Source organism: Tamandua tetradactyla, chromosome 19 (assembly GCF_023851605.1).
Source record: "Tamandua tetradactyla isolate mTamTet1 chromosome 19, mTamTet1.pri, whole genome shotgun sequence".
Lineage (NCBI taxonomy): Eukaryota > Metazoa > Chordata > Mammalia > Pilosa > Myrmecophagidae > Tamandua > Tamandua tetradactyla.
Window position 1 is genome coordinate 43,757,875 of NC_135345.1, and position 20,462 is coordinate 43,778,336.

General features: G+C 41.0%; 1 protein-coding gene across 18 annotated transcripts in view; it reads left to right on the plus strand.

Moving 5' to 3' along the window:
* Nucleotides 1–20,462, plus strand: part of LIMCH1 (LIM and calponin homology domains 1) — a 388,350-nt gene that overhangs the window by 148,709 nt on the left and 219,179 nt on the right. For all 18 annotated transcript variants that reach the window (XM_077136731.1, XM_077136732.1, XM_077136733.1 and 15 more), the window contains exon 2: nucleotides 185–255. In XM_077136731.1, coding sequence (XP_076992846.1) covers nucleotides 185–255 — 71 coding nt within the window. The remainder of the gene's footprint in view (nucleotides 1–184; nucleotides 256–20,462) is intronic.

Consider the following 20,462-nt stretch of genomic DNA (forward strand, 5'->3'; position numbering starts at 1 on the left):
CTAAATTTTAAGTTTAGCTGATCTAGGCAAAGCTACACGATGGAAAGGAAATTCAGACCTAACAGATTTTTCCTATTCTTGGATCATCACCAGTCATTTCAAAGCTCTTTAATATTTAAAAAATAATTGAACTTCCTGAATAAAAAGACAAAAATTTATGCTCTTTTTATTTTTTCTTTTTCAGCAAGTAACTGGCAGAAGTTTTGGTGAAAAAGATTTTCGGACAGGGTTAGAAAATGGAATCCTTCTCTGCGAGTAAGTATAGCCTTATATTCAGTTGTTTTTATTCAAGAAAAGCCAACAGTTTGTATGTACAGCTTCCAGTGTTCGCTTTTTGATTTATCCACAGTTTGATTCTGCAACATACACAAAAAATTTGTGTAGGCTTGCTAGGAAACAAGCAGGTGAAGAATTGTTGATATAATGGTAAGGAGTGGTGGGGACTGGGGAAAAATGTAAATTGGAGGAGGTTCTGGTAGCTGTTTCTGAGGTCCAGCCAACTTTTACCACGTGGGAATTTGGACCCAGGTAATTGTCAGATGTACTTATATCAAACTAATTTAATGTAAGTAGTAGTTTTCCCTCCCACCCCCCTCCCCACCTTTTTTCAGCCCAGACAAAAGCAACTTGTTCCAAGTGAAAACCATGCTGGGATTTACTTACAACATCTTAAAAGCATGCCAGGTAATGTTCCTTGCTGGGCACACTTCACTGAGTTATTTTGAATATATTTAATTTGTGCTTTTGGAAAAATTCAAATTTGAACAATAACAGCAGTGTTTAAATTTTATGTTTGGAAGCTGGGCTCTGCCATAGAGTGCTGCTGTGATGATGGGTTCCAGAACTTTCTGTGAAGCTATTCCAATCATAAAATAAGCTACACTTTTAGTATTTAGAGATGGTTGGACATAAACTTCAACTTAAGATTTCAAATTTTGTATTTGTTTAATAGATTCTGGAATTGGATACTGATTTTTTATTTTATTGAGGTGAAACTTACATGTAATGAAATGTATGACTCCTAAACACACAATCTGATGGGCTTTGACAGATGTGTTCACATTTGTGTAACACACCCCAGTTAAGATGTAGACCAGAAGATTCCCTCATGTCCCTCGCGATCACCCCAACCCCTGTAGACCACAACTTTGATCTCTTTCACCATAGAATCTTTTTTCCTGTTCTTGAGCTTTATGTAAATGGAATCACATATAATGGACTCTTATGTTTGGCTACTTATTCTTGTTTAGGATCCACTGATAGAGTTGAGAGAGCATGTGTTATACAGCCTAAGGATAAGGGACTTGAGTCTTGCCCCCCAGATCGGTGTTTTCACCTCAGTGAATTCATTTAACCTCCTCTAGTCTCTTTATTTCCCCCCCTCTAAAATGGTAATAAAAATTTTTACAGGTCTGCCTATTTCATAGGATTTTTGTGCATTTAAACAAGATGATGTGGGTAAGGTACTTTAAAAACCATGGAATCCTTTAAAAATGTAGATTATTCTGTAGGAACATTCAACATAGTTCATGCCAACATTTTTTTTCCTGCCTCCTCACCGCCTTCTTTCATCAAAGAAAAATTTATGTCCACCTATTGCTGTTTCCATGCCCTTCTTCCTATGGAGTTTCTCCTCCTTATACTTTTCTTCCCTGGCCACTTATTTTCCCTTTATTAAATTGAAATCAGAGCTCATCCCTTAAGCAAACCCCAATTAGTTTAGCATCTCACTGGAGAGAAACCCAAATAGTTTCCAAGACGTCCCTTCTGTTCTAGTGCTTGCTTTTCCAGTGCTTTTGTGCTTAGTGCTTCTGATCTTAACAGACTAGCCAGAATCGAATCTAATTTATGTGGGTCATACTGTTTTAGCTTAATTGAAGTGAGTCTTTGATACCAATTTATGTTTACCTACAATTGCTCCAGAGATCCTTGGTGGCACCCACCTTTCCGTTATATTCCCAAGAGTAAGTCTTCAGGGAATAACATCACCTGCATGACCTTGGATTCGAGCTGGGCTTGTCTAAACACAAGGCTCTGAATCTTGGGGCATTTGCGCACAGATTTTTTTTCTTTCTTAGTCACTGTTGAGTTAAATTATGTGTGTGCAGTGGGACATTGGTTTTTTACAGCCATGTTAATAACAATTAAGGGATGGAGAGATGGGTTTAAGGCCCTAGGCCAGAAAATATGGAGGCACAGATCATAGCAGGGCTTCTTTGTATAAATAAAGGGCTTGAACTGCTGACAGCATGAGGGTGAAACTGAGGGAATAGGCCAGCACAGAAGACATGGATAAATGCTGCTGGTTAGGTAGGTAGAACAAACCCCAAGACAAGTAGGTAATTGTCTTGTCCTTTATGGAGGATCTTGGTACCAAACCCACTGATGTAACTGAAAGAGCATGAGTTTTAGAGTCTCAGGACCAGTGACTCCAGTCCTGGCTTTCCCAGTGGGACTTCTCCTGACAGCACTAGTCAAGACTCTGCTCAAGGTGGAGTACATTACCTAGGTAGTCTGAGGCAAGGAAAGCAGTAGTAGCTGAGTCCCAGCCAGAGTCTTTGAGGGAAAGCTGGGTCAGCAGCCAGAGAAACTAGATACAAACAAATTTTAAAGTTCAGGCCCTGCAGAGCATGAGAAACAAAACAAAACAAAACAAAAACAAAACTGTTACCCAGAAGCTGAAAGCAATGAGGATTGGGGACAGTGGAGAAGGAGTGTCCCCTCCTCATCTATACAGGCAGGGGTAAGGGCATGGCCAGGTGTTACCTGAGCTGAACAGATTGGGCTGCCACAGACTGGGTCTAGCACGTGTATAATCTGGGACTTGTGTTCAAAGGCCACGCTGACAAGGAGGGGGACATGCGTGCACCGTTTCAGGTGTGGGGTTAATAGCTGGCAGTGGCCAATGGTAGGAAGCTCAGTTTGGAGGTCTCAGGAACAATGGACCCATACAGGTTTTAAACACCTGTCTTTGGAATGCAGATGAGAAAGCTTAAGGCTGTACCACTCTTGAGAACCAGAGAGGATTTTGTAGATGCTGGTGATGCAGGAGTTTAGCTCATTGCTACCACCCATGTGGCAACATTTAGATATATAGGAAGAGCTCGCAACAAATTTTAATTTTGGAGACTAGCAGCTCAGCTGTACTTAGAATGGGACTTCTGTGATATATGGTTCTCTTTTTAAAAATCATTTGGGGCTTTCCAAACTTCGTGGTAGTCAAAGTAGAAGTCCAGTTGTTGTCCTGTAACATTGCTATGGCCCAGTTGGCAAATATATATAAATATTGGTGAGCTCTCTTTCTTTGGTTCAACAAGCTCTTATCTTTTTGTCTGAGTTGGATCAGCGCTAGATGTTAGCTGCAGCTATGGATAGACACTTGCGCACAGAATCTTTCCTTATTTGCTTATATGATTCTGAAAAAAGCATGTCATAGTTATTGTCAAACAGAAGGGCATCTTCTGGCTGTGGGGCCTGGTTTTTCTCTTACCAGCCTGGTTCCAAACTTACCTGTGGTCTAGAAGGCACCTTTATTATCTCCATTTTACAGAGGAGAAAATTGAGATTCAGAGGATTAAATGACTAGGATTGTGCATCTAAGATAGATCTAATTCAGGCAGTCTGTTTCCTCTGTTATGTTCTTAGCCACTGTCCTGGGTCTAGAGTTGTGAATTTCAATAGAGAGGAAAGCAGGGGGTGGTACAGGGAGGGAGTGCTAGAAAATCTAGCATGTGGGGAGAAGGGCAGTGCAGTGGATGAATCACTGGGGCTCTGCTGGGCAGGGATGGAGAGAGACCTGTGTAGGGGCTGTAGTCTTGGGAAAATGTAAGCATCCAGGGTCTGGCAGTCCATTTTGGCTTCAAAATGCAGTATGGTAAGAGCAAGGGCACTAGAGAGCTGGAAGGATAGGGGGCTGTGGTCAGCCAGGGATGTAGGGTAGAGCCATCAAAACCAGACGGCGGTGAAGGAGCCTGGTGGACCCGTACTAGATATAACAGAGTCAAGAAATATTAAAAAAACAAACAAAAAAACCCCACTGGCACCTAAAGCCAGCATATAAGATGGAAACTGAGTGGCATGAAAATCACCCATGGAGTAGAGTATATGTGATTTTGCATCTGCAATCCTGTACAGTAATACTTATGCATAAATGTACAATGTATTTATAACAAGTATAAAATAGAGTACATGTGCCAAAAAGAATTATCGTATGTATGTTTTTGCTGTAATTGTCTCTTTCTTCCTCTGTTGTTTTGATCAGGTGTGTGTAAGTGAAGTTTTGGAAGTTTAATGCTCAAATGATGTGGATTTCCTGCTTAGTCACTTAAAAAATAATATCTGGGGTTAAAATATAGCATAGCTGCAAACACGAGACAAGCGTCACACTGTTAGAACTATTCATGGAACACTGCGCTGGCTTTGAGGAATTAAGGGTAAAAGAGGATCATTGCAAAGAACCATTCCCTAAAGATTTTCTCCCAGTGTGGAGTTGCTGATGATGCCAACCCCAGACAAACTGTTTTGAAATAATTCCAGAAAGGAAAGTTTCTGCCCTGTTTTCCTGGCTGTGATTTTATTCTTTAGGTAGACTGTTATGGAATGTCATCTATATCAGGGTTTGACAAACTATGGCCCTTGAACTGCTTTTGTACTGGTCCAAGAGCTAAGAATGGTTTTTGTATTTTTAAAGGTTACAAACACAAAAACATACACACGAGAATATGTGACAGAATCCATAGGTGGCCCATGAAGCCTAAAATATTTACCATTTGACCCTTTATTGAAAAAGTTTGCCAAACCTTGTCTGTATCATGGGAACTGTAGAGTTAGTCTTAGTTCTAAATTGTTTACTCTTGTAAAATTAAGTAATCGCGTTTGGGTCATGCAAAAAGAGCTACTTGGATAAATCAAATGCCTTTTTGCAAAAGGTTTTCTCAGGAGTTTCTTTACAAGATTTTTCCTCAACTTTTTATTTTTTAAAAATTAAATAAAAAAATTAAATTTATAGAAAAGTTGTAAGGATAATATAATGAATTCCCATATACCCTGTACCTGTGTGTGCTAATTATTATCATTTTACCATATTTATTTTATCTCTTTGTGTGTGTGTGTGTGTGTGTGTGTGTGTGTGTGTGTGTATAATGCCTCTTTTTTCTTGAACCATTTGAAAGCAAGAAGCAAACATCATGACAGTTCTTAAATCCTTTAGTGGGTCTTCTAAAAGCAGGAATATTCTCCTGCATAACCCCTCAAGACCTTTAACAATAATATAGTAATGTCTAATGTAGTCTATACTTAAATTTTAACAGTATCCCCCTGATTTTAAAAAATCTAGAATCTCAGCATCAAGAGATTGAGAAAACCTTCTCAACCAAAAGGGGGAAGAGCGAAATGAGACAATATAAAGTGTCAATGGCTGAGAGATTCCAAACAGTCGAGCGGTTATCTTGGAGGTTATTCTTACACATTATATAGATATCACCTGTTTAGTTAAGGTGTAATGGAGAGGCTGGAGGGAACTGCCTGAAACTGTAGGGCTGTGTTCCAGCAGCCATGTTTCTTGAAGATGATTGTATGATATAGCTCTTGCAAAGAGACTGTGTGATTGTGAAAACCCTGTGTCTGATGCTCCTTTTATCTACCTTATTGACAGATGAGTAAAACACATGGATTAAAAATAAATAAATAATAGGGGGAACAAATGTTAAAATAAATTTAGTAGATTGAAATGCTAGTGATCAATGAAAGGGAGGCGTAAGGGGTATGGTATGTATGAATTTTTTTCTGTTTTCTTGTTTCTTTTTCTGAATTGATGCAAATGTTCTAAGAAATAATCATGATGACGAATGTACAACTATGTGATGAAAAAAATACATATACTGCAGTTAATAAATTATGAAACATATTTTGTATTACTTAGCTACTATTAGAGCATTATTGTAACCAGGAACTAATACTGGTCAAATAAGGAAAAAGTTATTTTGTACAAAAATAGGAACATGCAGCCACTTTGTTTACGTGACTGCCACTTTGCTGATGTATCTTTTACCTTGGAAGCTCTTCTGTATGTTATAGGCAAAAGTGTAAATTTAAGGCCAAATGTGATACAGGGGACTGAGGAACTCCTGTGTACATTAAGGGATGGTTGTGTTAGTTTTTATTTTTAGCTTAAACAAAATCAAGCCTCCAATCCCTCCACCCCACCTGCAAACTAAAACAGAAACAAAACTTTTATAATTAACAGTCCTACTGGAAATAAACTACGTGTACCTGAAGAGCTATACTCCCAATCCCTTTTATCCTATTTAAACACTTATTTTTATTATGTAACTTTTGATAATAGGATATTTAAGAATGCAAGTATAGTTATCACTAAAGAGGATGTAAGCGTCCCAGACTTCGATGTGTCCTTAAAACAACAAAAAAAACAACAACAAAAAAGTCTAGAATCCAAAGATCACAAATTACATTTGATTACTGTCTCATTAGTCTCCTTAACCCAGCCTTCTGTGTCCTTCATGACATTAAGGTTTTTGAAAGGTCCAGGAAGTGATGCTGTGGTAGTTAGATTCAGTTATCAACTTTGCCAGGTGAAGGTACCTAGTTCTGTTGCTGTGGACATGAGCTAATGGTACGAAGCTCATCTGTTGCTCATTACATCTGCAGTCGGCTAAGAGGCGTGCCTGCTGCAATGAATGATGTTTGAGTTAATTGGCTAGTGCTTAAATGAGAAAGCTCAACGTAGCACAGCCCAAGCAGCTCAGCATACCTCATCTCAGCACTCATAGCTCAGCCCAGGCCTTTGGAGATGCAGAAAGAAATCACCCTGGGGAAAGTTGTTGGAATCCAGAGGCCTGGAGAGAAGGCCAGCAGAGATTGTCCTGTGCCTTCCCATGTAAGAAAGAACCTCAGATGAAAGTTAGCTGCCTTTCCTCTGAAGAACTAATGAAATAAATCCCCTTTTATTAAAAGCCAATCCATCTCTGGTGTGTTGCATTCCAGCAGCTAGCAAACTAGAACAGATGCTGTACAATGTGCCCCAGTTTGGAATTGTCTAATTGTTTTCTCCTGATTAGATTCAGGTTAGATGGTTTTGGCCAGGGTACTTCATGGGTGATGGTGTGACTTTCTCGGTGTACCATGGAACGTAGTTTGCCCCATTATTGGTGGTATTAGGTTTGATCAATTTGTAAACATGGTGTCCTCAAGATTTAAGCATCCTTAGTGCACCTTCCCCTTTTGTAATCTGTGGGAGATACTCTGAGCCTGTGGAAAGAACTTGAGGCCTCAAAAAACTTTTTTTCACTCAATAGGTTTAGTATCCACTGATTATACTTTCCTGAAACAATCATTATGTTATTGGCTGCCAAATGGTGATTTCCTCGCTCTGTTATTCTATTTTTTCTAATTCTGTTCTGTCCTTTTTTTTTTTTTTTAAATTAGTTGGCACTCTTGTATCCTCTCTACATGAGAGCGTTCCCTCCCTCAGTTCTTCCTTTTCTGAGTGTCACTGTGAAGTCATAGAATCCTTTGTATTAATGTGTATTAATCCACTAACATCCTTACTTTTCATCCTTCCCTTAATTATTTAAAAATTCTCCATAGGGAATGGCTGAGGTAGGTAATAACAGCAGAACTGTTTTGTTAATACAACTGCAATGTAGAATTTCGAAGATTGTAAAATCAGTACAGCAAAGATTAGATTGTAGGGCTTTTGTGGGTTTGTGTAGGTAGTTGGTTCATGTTTGAATTTGTTTTCATATTATCCTCTATGTTAGTTAGGGTTCTGTGGAGAAACAGAATCAACAGGGAACACTCACAAATATAAAATTTATAAAAGTGTCTCATGTGACCACAGGAAAACAGAGTCCAAAATCTTCAGGGCAGGCTGTGAAGCCGACAATTCTGATGGAGGGTCTGGACGAACTCTACAGGAGAGGCTCACCAGTTGAAACAGGAAGACCTGTCTCTTCTGAATCCTCCTTAAAAGGTTACCCGTGATCAGATTAAGCATCACTCATTGCAGAAGACACTCCCCTTTGGCTGATTATAAGTGAAATCAGCTGCAGATGCAGCTGACGTGATCATGATCTAATTCTATGAAATGTCCTCATTGCAACAGGCAGGCCAGCACTTGCCCAACCAGACAAACAGGTACCACCACTTGGCCAAGTTGACACATGAACCTGACCATGACATCCTCCAATTCTGGCTTTATCTCAGTGTTCACTTTTGGCAAGGCCAGATGCCCTACCCTGGCCAAAGTTCTAATGGATTCACCAATACCACTATTTTTGACAAGCTTCCAAAGAGGGAGGGCCTCGAAGGGAAGGCATGGAGAGGCAGGGCATCTTCAGAGAATGAGGCATTCTGCTTGACATACTAGGAACTTGTCATAGGAACCCTGCACACATAGATGGCCGCTGTGATTTTTCCTTAATTTCTGAGAAAAGTACAGCTCACAAATGGGGTTTACTGTAACCCTTCAATATTTTAAAATTATCTTCAGTGAAGATCTTCTACCTTTGGAAAGGTAGAGATGTGTGAATGAGAAAGTATTCTAGTGGCTTAGCATTTTTCTCTTACCTAAAATATTCACTGCAAGAACTTCAAGAAAATTACCTTCTAAGTACTTCACAATCTCATGTTTTTTCGCTGGTACTGTATAAAAGTCACATTTCTACTTATGGACTTAAGGTGGTGGTATTGGTTTATCTTTTTTTTTTTTGGTGGTATTGGTTTAGAAGGTTGAAAAGTTGACTTCACTTTTAGGTATGTCTTGAAATGTAAAACCAAGAGTTTCTAACCTTTACAGAAAGATTTCATTTAGTCACCACATACAGTGTAAGGAGAAAGAGGAATTCTTCCCTTCCCCTTTAAAAAAATTTTCTTCTGCTTTCCTGTTGCCCCTTTGGGGACAATTCTCTAAACATTTTTGAGTTTTTGGTGGTCATTTCTAGAGAAAAGAAAGGGCTTCCTTGAACTTCTGTCTCTAATGATTGGAATAGTCTCTTTTTTTCTGAGGATGGGTCACAATGACTGAATTATAGAAACCAATAAAAAGCAAGTTCCTCTGTTCACTTTGGGAAATCATTGGTGAGAGTCTTATTTTAGAGGGAGAAAGAGTCTGAAATCACTTAAACTTTTGTTTCCCCCGGCCAACATAGAGCTGCTTTTTCACTTTCTCTCTTTTCTTATATGTGGAGATACAGCAAAATAATGGGTTTTATTTTATCATCTACATTTGAAGACTAGGCTGTTTTTCTTCTTTTGGGTGGGAGGTTTGCTGGTGACAGTTCCTGTAGTGGCAAGTGACAGAAGTACAGCTCAGATAATTTAAATAAATATAGGAATTGGTTGACTCATGTCAATGAGAAGCACAGAGATAAATCATATAAAAACATACCAGTAGCAGGCATAACTGTTCCCATGCTTGAACGGGTCATCTAAGTCTCTGGCCTGCATTAGACTTCTGTAAGGAGCACTCAGAGAAGGATGCTGTAGAAGAACTTGTGCTTCTAGACCTTTCCTACAAGGAACTGAGAACTTTCTTTCTATATCTCTGTCTCTCTCTATGTCTATCTGTATCTAATCATCTATTTAGCTATCTATCACCTCTTGGTTCTGCTTTCTTCTCTATGGGCTTTGGCCCTTAGGTAAATTCTTCCTATGTGGTGACACAAAGATAGCCAGCATTAACTCCCAGTTTATATTATACCAGTTTTGTAATCCCAGCAGGAGAAACAGATAATCTTTCTGAGTAATTTTAACAAAAGTCCTGGTGCCTGCTCTTCACTGACCCAGATTGGGTCTTGTGTCCATTTTGGGAACCAACCTGAATGGCCAAGTTTGGGTTTGTCCTTCCTTGGAACCAGGATGTGGGATTAATATCCCCCACCCTCTCCCCCTCCCTCATAACTGCCCAACACTTCTGGAAAGTCAGGGAGGGGAAGTTCCTCGTCTGAAAATGAGGAAGCTGTTATCAAAGAAGAGGGGTTGGCTGCTGGAAAACCAAACTAAAAGAGGCCTCCTGAGGGACTCTCACATCCCACCAGGACATCTGATTTTCAGAACTTCTAGTAAAGAAAAGGTGAGTTTAAAGGGGATTTACTGAATGTTTACTAGGTCTCTGGTCTGCGTTAGACTTCTGTAAGTTACAGTCAAAGAAGGATGCGTTAGAAGAACTTGTGCTTCCAGACCTTTCCTGCCAGAAATTGATTCCTTTAGCCTTTTCTTCTTAAACCACTATGTGAATTTTCCTTCTGAGGTGGGGTGAGGTAAGGCAGAGATTCACTGAAGTCAAAGATCAACCTTTCCTTGGGGTGTTGCCAGCGGAAAACCTGTCTCCTAAGGAACGGGGTTTCCTTTGTAGGCTTGTTCCCTCAGCCCTTAGGTGATAACTGCTCTTTGCTCTGAGACCCCTCCCAGGCTTATAACCTCTCTTCACCAGGCATTTGGGCTAATGCTCTCTAGAATTGCCATATTTCTTCTGATGCCTCCGCTGTTACTGAGATATTCACAATCGTTTTGAGGCACTTGAAGTTGGGGAAGAGATTTCTCTCCTAAATATCTCTTCCAGTGAACCTTTGCAGACATGCCCTCTCTCCTTTTGACAACCCCCAACTGAATCACTTGGCATATGAGTCTCTAGAAATGGGCTGAAGGACTTGGGGCTGAACCCACGGGTTTCTCCTCGTGACCTTTTACCGCCGCCCAGCCTGAGCCCTTGCCTTTCCACTCTGTCCTATTTCAGGGTCTGCCTCTCCATTCCTGAGACTGCTTCCTTCCAGGGCTTGGGGCCAATGTTTCTTTCTTTGGCATCAGTCCTGACATCTCTGTCCTGAGTTTTCTAGTGTTCCTTTAACTATTTCTTCCAGGAGGTCTAAGGGATCCCCACTAATGAGACTCTAGGGTGCTGCTCCAATATCCTACTGTCCCTCAGGTGGGTTTTATATTTGACACGTTCCCCCCAGGAATGCCATTGGCCTATTATGAACAGTTCCTTGATGCTTTTGAACAGTTCCATCCATTGCAAGATGTTACACATCCCTGGCCCCTGCTTGCTGCAGGCCAGGAGTACCTCCCAGTCATGGGAACAACCCCCACACTCGCCTTCACATTTCCAAATGCTTCCTTGCAAAGGCAGAACACAGATAACCTCTGTGGCCCTTTCTATTCTTGCCCATTCAGAGATGCAAAGACCAAATTTCAGTGTGTAATTGTGTAATTTTACCCTGGTTCTTGCAGACATGCCCTCCTTTCTTCTCTGTGGTTTGATTTTTCTTCTCACAAGCCCCTGTCCCTGACCTTTTTTCTTTTTAGCCAGCCAGAGAAAAATATTTAACACAAACCAGTTCAAATCCTTTTATGAAAGAATATAGTGGAAAGTTGATTGACTTTGAAACTCCTAAGTTGAATCCTATGCAATTGCTGAATTAGTTAAGACCCCAAAGAGTCAAATAGTGTGACTTCCTATGATTCAACCTAGTAGATAGCTTATGATCCTTGCATTCCTTCCTGTGTGTCCTTAGGCAAGTTATCTAACCTCTCTGAGGCCCATTTTACTCATCTATAAAAACAGATAATAATTGTCCCTAATTCATAGGGCTGTTTTGAGGGTTAAATTAAATGATAATGTGGGTAAAGCTCTTTGTCAAAGATCATCCCTTCCTTGGGGTATTGCCGGCAGAAAACCTGTCTCCTAAGGAATATAGCAGGAACTTAAATGTTAACTTTTCCCCCCTCATCATTAAAAAAAATGGGAAAATTACTACTTGATAAGGTCCCCGAGAGATTCCAGCAAGAGAATATAGTCAAGTGCCTAGCGAAGTATCTGGAATTTGCTTGACACTCTGCACCACTAGCTGTTCTCATTATTATTGTTGGAAATAGTCTCCAAATTGGTTATGGGTATGACATGGTCAGTGCTACTCTGCCACTACCGCCCATCAAATCTCTTACCAGGGCTGCCAAGGAGCCACAGGGTGGACAGATTTAGATTTTACTTCTGACTTCTCCTGCCTAGCCAGTAATCAGAAACTGGGCAAGAAAGAAACAAAGAGTCTGGGCCCCTCACAAACTTGGACATCTGTGAATAATGAACTTTGGCTGGCAGGGCTTGAGGCCTAGAATGATTGTTTTGAAAACAGTAACCTTGACCTCTGAGGTGATGTCATTTCCTCCCATTCCCTCGTGACCCACATCTAGTCTGTGCCGTTGCTTTCTCTGGGCAGCTGTTCCGGAACCCTCCAGGCAGGTCATGGGTTTGTCCTCCGTGCTTCTCAATTCCTGTGCTCACCCCTGCTTTAGCAGTTGCCACGGCTCTAACCTCTTTGTCCCCACATCTGTTTCCTGTACCAGACTAGACACTTCTTGAAGACACCTTCCATTTATTGCTGTATTTCCTGCAGTGGATGCTGGTCTGGCATAGAATAGGTCCATTTTAAAAGTTTGTTGAATAAATTGAGAGCCAGTAGTAAGATTTTTACCTAAGTTACTGATCATCAGTGATTATATTTAACTTCCTCCCCAATCTTAGCTGTTATAGTCAATGTTATACTATCATTTGCTCCCTCTTTTTTTCTTTTCACACACTCACACACACACACACAATTCCATATATTGAACTATAGACTGGAAGGCCGAAGGATGGAAGTAGTTGCTTTCGTTAAGTGTAAAACTCCATTTCAGCTTCTTTCTTCCTAAGAACCTTGGAACTGTATATATATTGATTTTGTTGTACAGACCCAATTTCAGGAAATGCAAAATCCGAATGTGTTAGTCTGCAAAAGTGGCCAATAAAGAAGGCCTTAGTGGATTTTTGTCTTAGTTATTATGTTGCTGAAATAATTTTCTGGTGATAAGAAATCTGTTGGCAAACACTTGTTTATATCATTGCTGATGAATGAGCTGCTTATTCTAAGAAAGAGGGCTTGTCTTGGATTCTTGTCATAATTTCAGCATGAGATATGGTGTGCCACAGATATGTACTAACTAGTCTTCTAGGACAGATTGGGATAGCTTTGTGTGGAGATATTTTGTCGCATAGAGAACTTATTGGATATTGACCATGCATTGTGCAGCACCAAATTAAACACTCGTGTAAGACATGATGTCCGGTAATCAAGAGTTTTATAATATGCTTGCAGACTGAACACACACAAAGTGGTTGAGTTACAGTGTAAAGTAGTGCATGAGTAAATGCAACAATAACCAAGTTTTAATCCTGTAAGAGGTTAAAATAAAGGAAGATTGTTGTGATTTAGGGAACAGTTACTGGGGACGTGTTGCCACCAGTGAATTTTTCTTCAGCTGAGAATTAGCTGAGGAAAAGAGAAGGATGTCCTACAAGGGGGAAACAACAGGACGAAAGGTTCTGAGTCAGAAGTGAGTATGCTGCTTTGAGCTTACAAAGCAACTAACCTTTTTAAGAACCAATTTACAGTTGTAGTGAGTTTCTAGTATAGTTTGCAAGTAAAACCATGTAGCTGGGAAACGCTGACTAGTTCTAAAACCTAAATCCTGATTCCTTATGGGAAAAAACCTTAGGTTCCCTTGAGGAAGTGACATTTGAGACCTGAATGATGTAGAAATTATCTGGGAAAAAGGGGAAGATATAGAAGTGGGGAGGAAATGTGTTTTAGACCCAAAGAGTACATGTTTGCAATTCCTAAGACAGGAAGAAGCTCTATGGAATGAGGAATTGCAAGAAGGCTTATTTGGTCAAAATGTAAATAACAAGGTGGTGATGGTATAAGATGAGGGTGAACAGAGAGAAGTAGGAACTGAATTGTGCAGGGCCTTTTAAGCCATATAAGGAATTTGGATTTGATACTCATAATAATGGGAATGAGAATAATTTTGAAGACGTCAGCAGGGCTTAGTAGGGTTTGGCAATGAATAAAAGAAAAGGCTAAGCAACAACTTCAGGGTTTCAATCCTTAGTGACATGAAGTGGGACCCTTGATGCCAGCTCGAAAGGGTACTTAATTATTTGGGACAGGTCATGATTGCAGTTTGGCCAGGTTGTTTTTGGAATATAGACAGCCCACCTAGAAAGTGAGTCCTGTAGGCTGCTGGGATGAGGGCCTGGAGCTTGTGGGTGAGATGATGGATGGCCTCAGTTGGAGGAAATCTTGACCATAGGACCAGGGAGGGAGAAAGAGAAGCTCACAAAAGAACTGTCAAAGAGTTGAGAGGAAACTCAGGAAAGTGCGATGTCAAGGAAACAAAGGGAGTCAAGAAGATGGTGTATTGTACGGCCTCTGCAGAGATCAAGCTGAACAAGGCCTCAGAAAAAACCCCACCTTGCTGGTACGGGGGGCAGGGTAGACCTTTGTCAATGAACAGCTTCTTCTGGGAACTGCCAGTCAACTGATCAAGACTCCATGTAATTGTTTTAGGTCTAGCTCATGCTTTTGCATCATTTCCATGGACTTTTGTAAAGAGACCTTATCTAAAATAGACTACACATGTGATATTTTCCTGAACTACTGAAAAAGAAATGAGATTAGTTTGACTCAATGGTTTATTAGGAGAGTCACCATATCGTTTATTGTCATTCAGTGCGGGACACTGTTGAGATTGAAAGGGGTATTAGCCGGGTGGAACAACAGGTGGAATCCAAGAATATCCTTGGCAAACAGGGATGTATGGTTACCCCAGTTGTTAGTGATTCCAGACCGGTCCTTCTGATTACCATTGCTTTGTTCAGTATTCACAAACCCATCCCTATTTAGTCCTCACAGCAGCCCTGGCAGATAAACAACCTAGATCCTTCAGTCCCTCCTTCTGTAAATGATTAGATGGAGGCCCAGGTGTTAGAGCACAGCGTGTCTTCGAACCTGCCTAGAGCTCTTTCTCTAACCCAGTTACTTATTGGAATTCCGGCAAACTCGAGTCATTTTGGCCTTAGGAGGCGGCTAGGAATTTGATAGGCCTTCTGTGTAGGGTCCTTCCTAGTCTTTGTGCCAAATCCCAGTTGTCCTCATTGACTTGGCCTCTCTCCAGCTTTTTGGCACCAAGACTCATTAAGCCTTTAAGTTCAAATGAGGACATTTCAATCCACTCCTTTTAAATAAGATCTTAAATGAAAAGCTACTTTTTGTTCAATGGTTGGCCTAGCTTAGATAGGGACTGAGTATCTCCATCAGCTTTGTGTTAGGAGAGATGAAAACAGATGGAGAACATGGACAGCAAATTTGCAGAACTTATGATGAAAAGAACGAATCCCCAGTGTTGCTTTTTCCTTTCTTTTGAATCCTTACTGAATAAACAGCCCTTGGTTCTTACTCTAAAGGGAGCCTCAACACAGTAAGAAGTACTGTCTTCATTCAAGCTTTTCTTTAGGCATCAACTACACAAGTCTACTAGGGGTAGGGGTGAGGGCTCTCACGTGCATTTGTTAATGAGCATCGTGCATTTGAAAAATCCTCGTATTTGTAAATATTTTGTCCATTTAAAATGATATAATTACTGTTACAACTTCTTTTCCTTCAATACATTTTACATGACCCAGTCCCAGTAGGGCATTTGTAGAATTTGTTTTGATGCTTCCAAAAAAATTTATTTGAAAATTATTTTAGCATAATTATTATTCAGGAACCACTTCTCTAAAAATGTGGTGATTTCCTTCACCTTGTCAATCTGTACCTTAACAAATATTACATACCTGCTCATTTAAATCACATATTGAATTTGTTACACATTTATCAGAATGTTCAATTGACTTTATATATATAACAGCAGGTTTAAATGTGGGCTCCTTGCATGGTAGAGGAGGAACTGGCCTATCCCTTATCTCCCTATGGGGTTATACTGTAGATTAAACTGTGTTTGGATTTGTGAGGCTTTAGTAGTCCCCTAATTGTATTTTCTAACAATCTTTTTTTTTATTGACTCTACTGGCCTGTCTTGCTGGGTGGGCTGGCTTCCCACAATGAAGTGTGTAAAATTCTTGCCTCTAGCATGCTGTTTTAAGTGTTTCCTTTAGGTACCCATAGGAGAGGACCTTTTCTTAAATAGCCCACCAACGACTCCATTTATAAGTGATTTCTTTTTTAAAGTTAACTATGCAGAAATAGACTTCCCTCATTATGTTAAGGAGCAGAAGAAAGAGTGACTGAAAAGAAAAATAGAAAGTTAAGACTTTGTGGCAGAGTGATGATCTCTAGTGCCTGTCTTTCTTTATGCCCCCATAGACTCTGCCACAAGGCTAATATTCCCCAGACTTCATTTCATCATGTCTGGTGCCCACTTCCCAGAAGGTGGGACTTGTGTGATTCAAGTTCTTTAACCCGGAATCCGGCATCCCACCCAGTCAGGGCATAGCGGCTCCATTTGGCGTGTGTGTCTGTCCATCCCTTTGCACTAGCCACATAGGCTCATCTATTGCTCCCAGGATTCTCTTTGTACTTCCCCACCTCTGTGCCGTTGCTTCAGTTTGTTCCAACTAGCTGGGGTGCTCTATTTTCCATCCATTCCCATTTTTCTACATCCTAAACCCACACATTGGTAACCATTTCCTTCACAAAGGCAGCTCCATCCCTGCCACCTGAATTCAGTGTCCCTATCCTCCTGAGCAACGTGGCTGTGACAACCAGACATCCTGGGGTAGAAGTGCCAGCACTTACTTCAAGTATTCTCCCTTCTGTTTCTGATTTAAAAAAGATCGTCATGTGCCTAGAGCAAGTCATTTGTCTCACATGTGGCACACGATTCATGAAGTTGTATGTTTAAAACTTTCTATTGGATCATAAGTTCCTCAAAGTAGTGAAAGTGACTCACCCATCTTTGTGTGCTTACTGGTACTAGGTGTTCTGGTTTACTAGTTGCTGGAATGCAACACACCAGAGACGGATTGGCTTTTAATAAAAGGGGATTTATTTTGTTGGTTCTTCAGAGGAAAGGCAGCTAACTTTCCACTGAGGTTCTTTCTTACGTGGAAGGCACAAGATGGTCTCTGCTGGTCTTCTCTCCAGGCCCCTGGGTTCCAACAACTTTCCCGGGGTGACTTCTTTCTGCATCTCCAAAGGCCTGGACTGAGCTGCTAGTGCTGAGATGAGGAATGTTGAGCTGCTAGGCTGTGCTACATTGCGTTCTCTCATTTAAGCACCAGCCAATTAAGTCAAATGCCACTCATTGCAGCAGACACGCCTCTTAACCAACTGCAGATGTAATTAGCAACAGATGAGGTTCACGTACCATTGGCTTGTGTCCGCAGCAACAGAACTAGGTATGCTCACCTGGCCAAGTTGACAACTGAATCTAACTAACACATGTCAACTTGGCAACTTCAAGCATCACCTTAAACAGGTGCAAAAAATTCTGTTCTTGCTGCTGTGGACCTGTGAATCTCAAAACAAGTTGTCTGGTGCCAAGATGCAAAGGAGAATATTCACAGGATATAGATTGTCATTTCCATAGGGATAAATTGAAAGAAACACAGATGTAAAACCTGCAGGGCAAGTGCCATGGGATCTCAAAGTCTGAAAGTCATTTATCCTTCGGCTTTAGAAAGTGGCAGTCCCAACCCTTCCAAGGGCCTATGCAGTGGCCCGCCTCTTTCCAAATCAACCTCGGGGAACATCGAGGAGACCACCTCTGGGCTCCACTCTCTCCAGGCATCAGGGCAACCCCTGGGCTCTCTGCCATTTCTGGGGCACACGCTCAACCCCTCCACATGGTGGCAGCCAGGCTCTCCCAGTCCCCCAAGGGGCGTGCTACGCCTTTTCCAAGGCCCGAGGCTGCACAACTCTTCCACTGCAATGAGAGGGGAGACTCATCCTCGCCCTTCAGGGTAAACTCACCCTCTCCATGTATATAGGTGGGTCCACTCTCTTGGCCGAGGTTTCTCCTTGCAGCTTATAGTGAAATGCGACAGGAGAGAGATAAGCTGAAAACTGAACTCTTGAGTAAAAAGATACCAGAAATTGAGGTCCCAGAGAATTCTGGGCCTACAGAAAGGGAGACCCCAGAGAATAGAGCCCTGTGTGAGAATTTAACCAAATGTGGAACCAGCCAGCCATTTCAGAGAAAGTTAGGATCAGACATGGAGTTATCCAGGAAAGATTTGTGGAAACTCCTCTTGTGTGATGGGCATGATCCAACACTACTGCACAGAAAGCCGACGAGAGTGCTGTGGGACCTGTATAAACAGAGCCGCTGCCAGTCTGGACTGAGGAGTTCAGAGAAGGGACACAGTGGAGGAAAAATAACTTCAGAAGCAAAACCATGGAGGTTGAGGTCTGAAGTCAAGAAGCCTCAGACAAGGAGAGCAGACCCACCCAAGCCCGTGGAGAGGGTGAGTTTGCCCCAAAGGCAGAGAATGGGCCTTCCACCTCGCTGCAGTGGAAGAGTTATGCCGCCTCAGGCGTTGGAGAAGGTGAAGCACATTCCTTGGGGTTTGGAGAGAGCCTGGCTGCCACCACATGAAGGGGTTGAGTGTGTGCCCTGGAGATGGCAGAAAGCCCAGGTACAGCCCCGATGCTTGGAGAGGGTGGAGCCGAGAAAAAGGTGGTCTCCCCAATGTCCCCCAAGGTTGCATGCAGAGAGAGGAAGACCTCTGCGTAGGCATTTGGAAAGGGTGGGACTGCCACTTTCAGAAGCCCTGAGGATAAATGACTCTCAGACTTTGAAATCTAATGGACTTTGCCCTGCTGGTTTTCGAAACTGTATGGGTCCAGTGAACCCTGTGTTCCTTCCTCCCTATGGAAATGTGTATATGTATCCTATGAATGTTCCACCTTTATATGTTGGCAGCAAATAACTTGTTATGAGTTTTCAAAGGTCCAGAGCAGATGAAGAGAATTTTGCCTTAGGACAGACTATGCCTGTAACTGATTTGATGAGATTTTATACTGTCTCTAATTTGGTACTTTATTTGTATTGCTACTGAAAGGTTTAAAGATTTCTGATATTGTTATGAAATTAATGTATTTTGTATATGGGAAAACATGTCTTTTTTAGTGGCCACAGGGTGGAATGTGTTGGTTTGAAAGGAAGTATGCCCCCTAAGAAAAGCCATGTTTTGATATAAATCCCATTTCACAAAGGTAGAATAATCTCTATTCAATACTGTATGTTTGAAACTGTGATTGGATCATCTCCCTGGTTGATGTGATTTAGTTAAGAATGGTTGTTAAACTGGATTAGGGGATGACATGTCTCCACCCATTTGAGTGGGTCTTGATTAGTTTCTGAAGTCCTATAAAAGAGGAAACATTTTGGAGAGAGAGATTCAGAGAGAGCAGAGCGATGTAGCCATGAGATGCAGAGAGTCCACGAGCCAGCAACCTTTGGAGATGAAGAAGGAAAACACCTCCTGGGGAGCTTCATGAAACAGGAAGCCAGGAGAGTAAGCTAGCAGATGACACTGTGTTCGCCATGTGCCCTTCCAGCTGAAGGAGAAGCCCTGACTGTGTTTGCCATGTGCCTTCTCACTTGAGAGAGAGACCCTGAACTTCATCAGTCTTCTTGAACCAAGGTATCTTTCCCTGGATGCCTTTGATTGGACAGTTCTGTAGATTTGTTTTAATCGGGACATTTTCTCGGTCTTAGAACTTTAAACTAGCAACTTATTAAATTCCCCCTTTTAAAAGCCATTCCGTTTCTGGTATATTGCATTCTGGCAGCTAGCAAACTAGAACACTAGGTTTTTGAAAGGAGAATGGGAAAAAGAGAGATTATTCCAAAATTAACATTTTTGAAATTACCAACATGTTCAATATGAATGATATGTTTGTATTAAAACCACACTATGTCAACTCAAAATGAATTATAGACCTGAATGTCCAAACTTAAAATATAATATTCTTAGAAGAAAGTGTAAGAGTAAATCTGTGATCTTGGGTTGGCAACAACTTCTTAGATAGAACACCCAAAGCACAGGCAACTGAAAAACAAACGAACAAACAAAAGATGACTTAAACTACATCAAAATTAAAAACTTTGTCTTGCAAGTGATATCATCAATCAAGGAAGTGAAAAGATAATCCACAGAATGGGAGAAAATACTTGCAAGTTATGTATCTGATAAGGGACCAGTATCTGGAATATATAAAGAACTCATAGCTCAATAATAAGAAAAAATTCTTAATGAGCAAAGGACTTATATAGACATTTCTCCAAAAAATATATACAAGGGCCAATAAGCTCATGAAAAGATGTTCCATTTCAGTATTCTTTAGAGACATGCAAATCAAAACAACAACCAGATATCACTTCCCACGCACTAGGCAGTTATAATAAAAAAGACAGCAATGCTTTTATAAATTTCTTATTGTATTCTAAAATGGTGCAGCCATTGTTGCAAACAGGTCTGGCAGTTCCTCAAAGTGTTAAACTGAGAGTTACAATATGATGCGACAACTCCATTCCCATTCTATTCCAAGAAAGATGAAAACATCTACACAAAAACTTGTACATGAATGTTCCCGGCAACATTATTCAAAATGGCCCAAAGT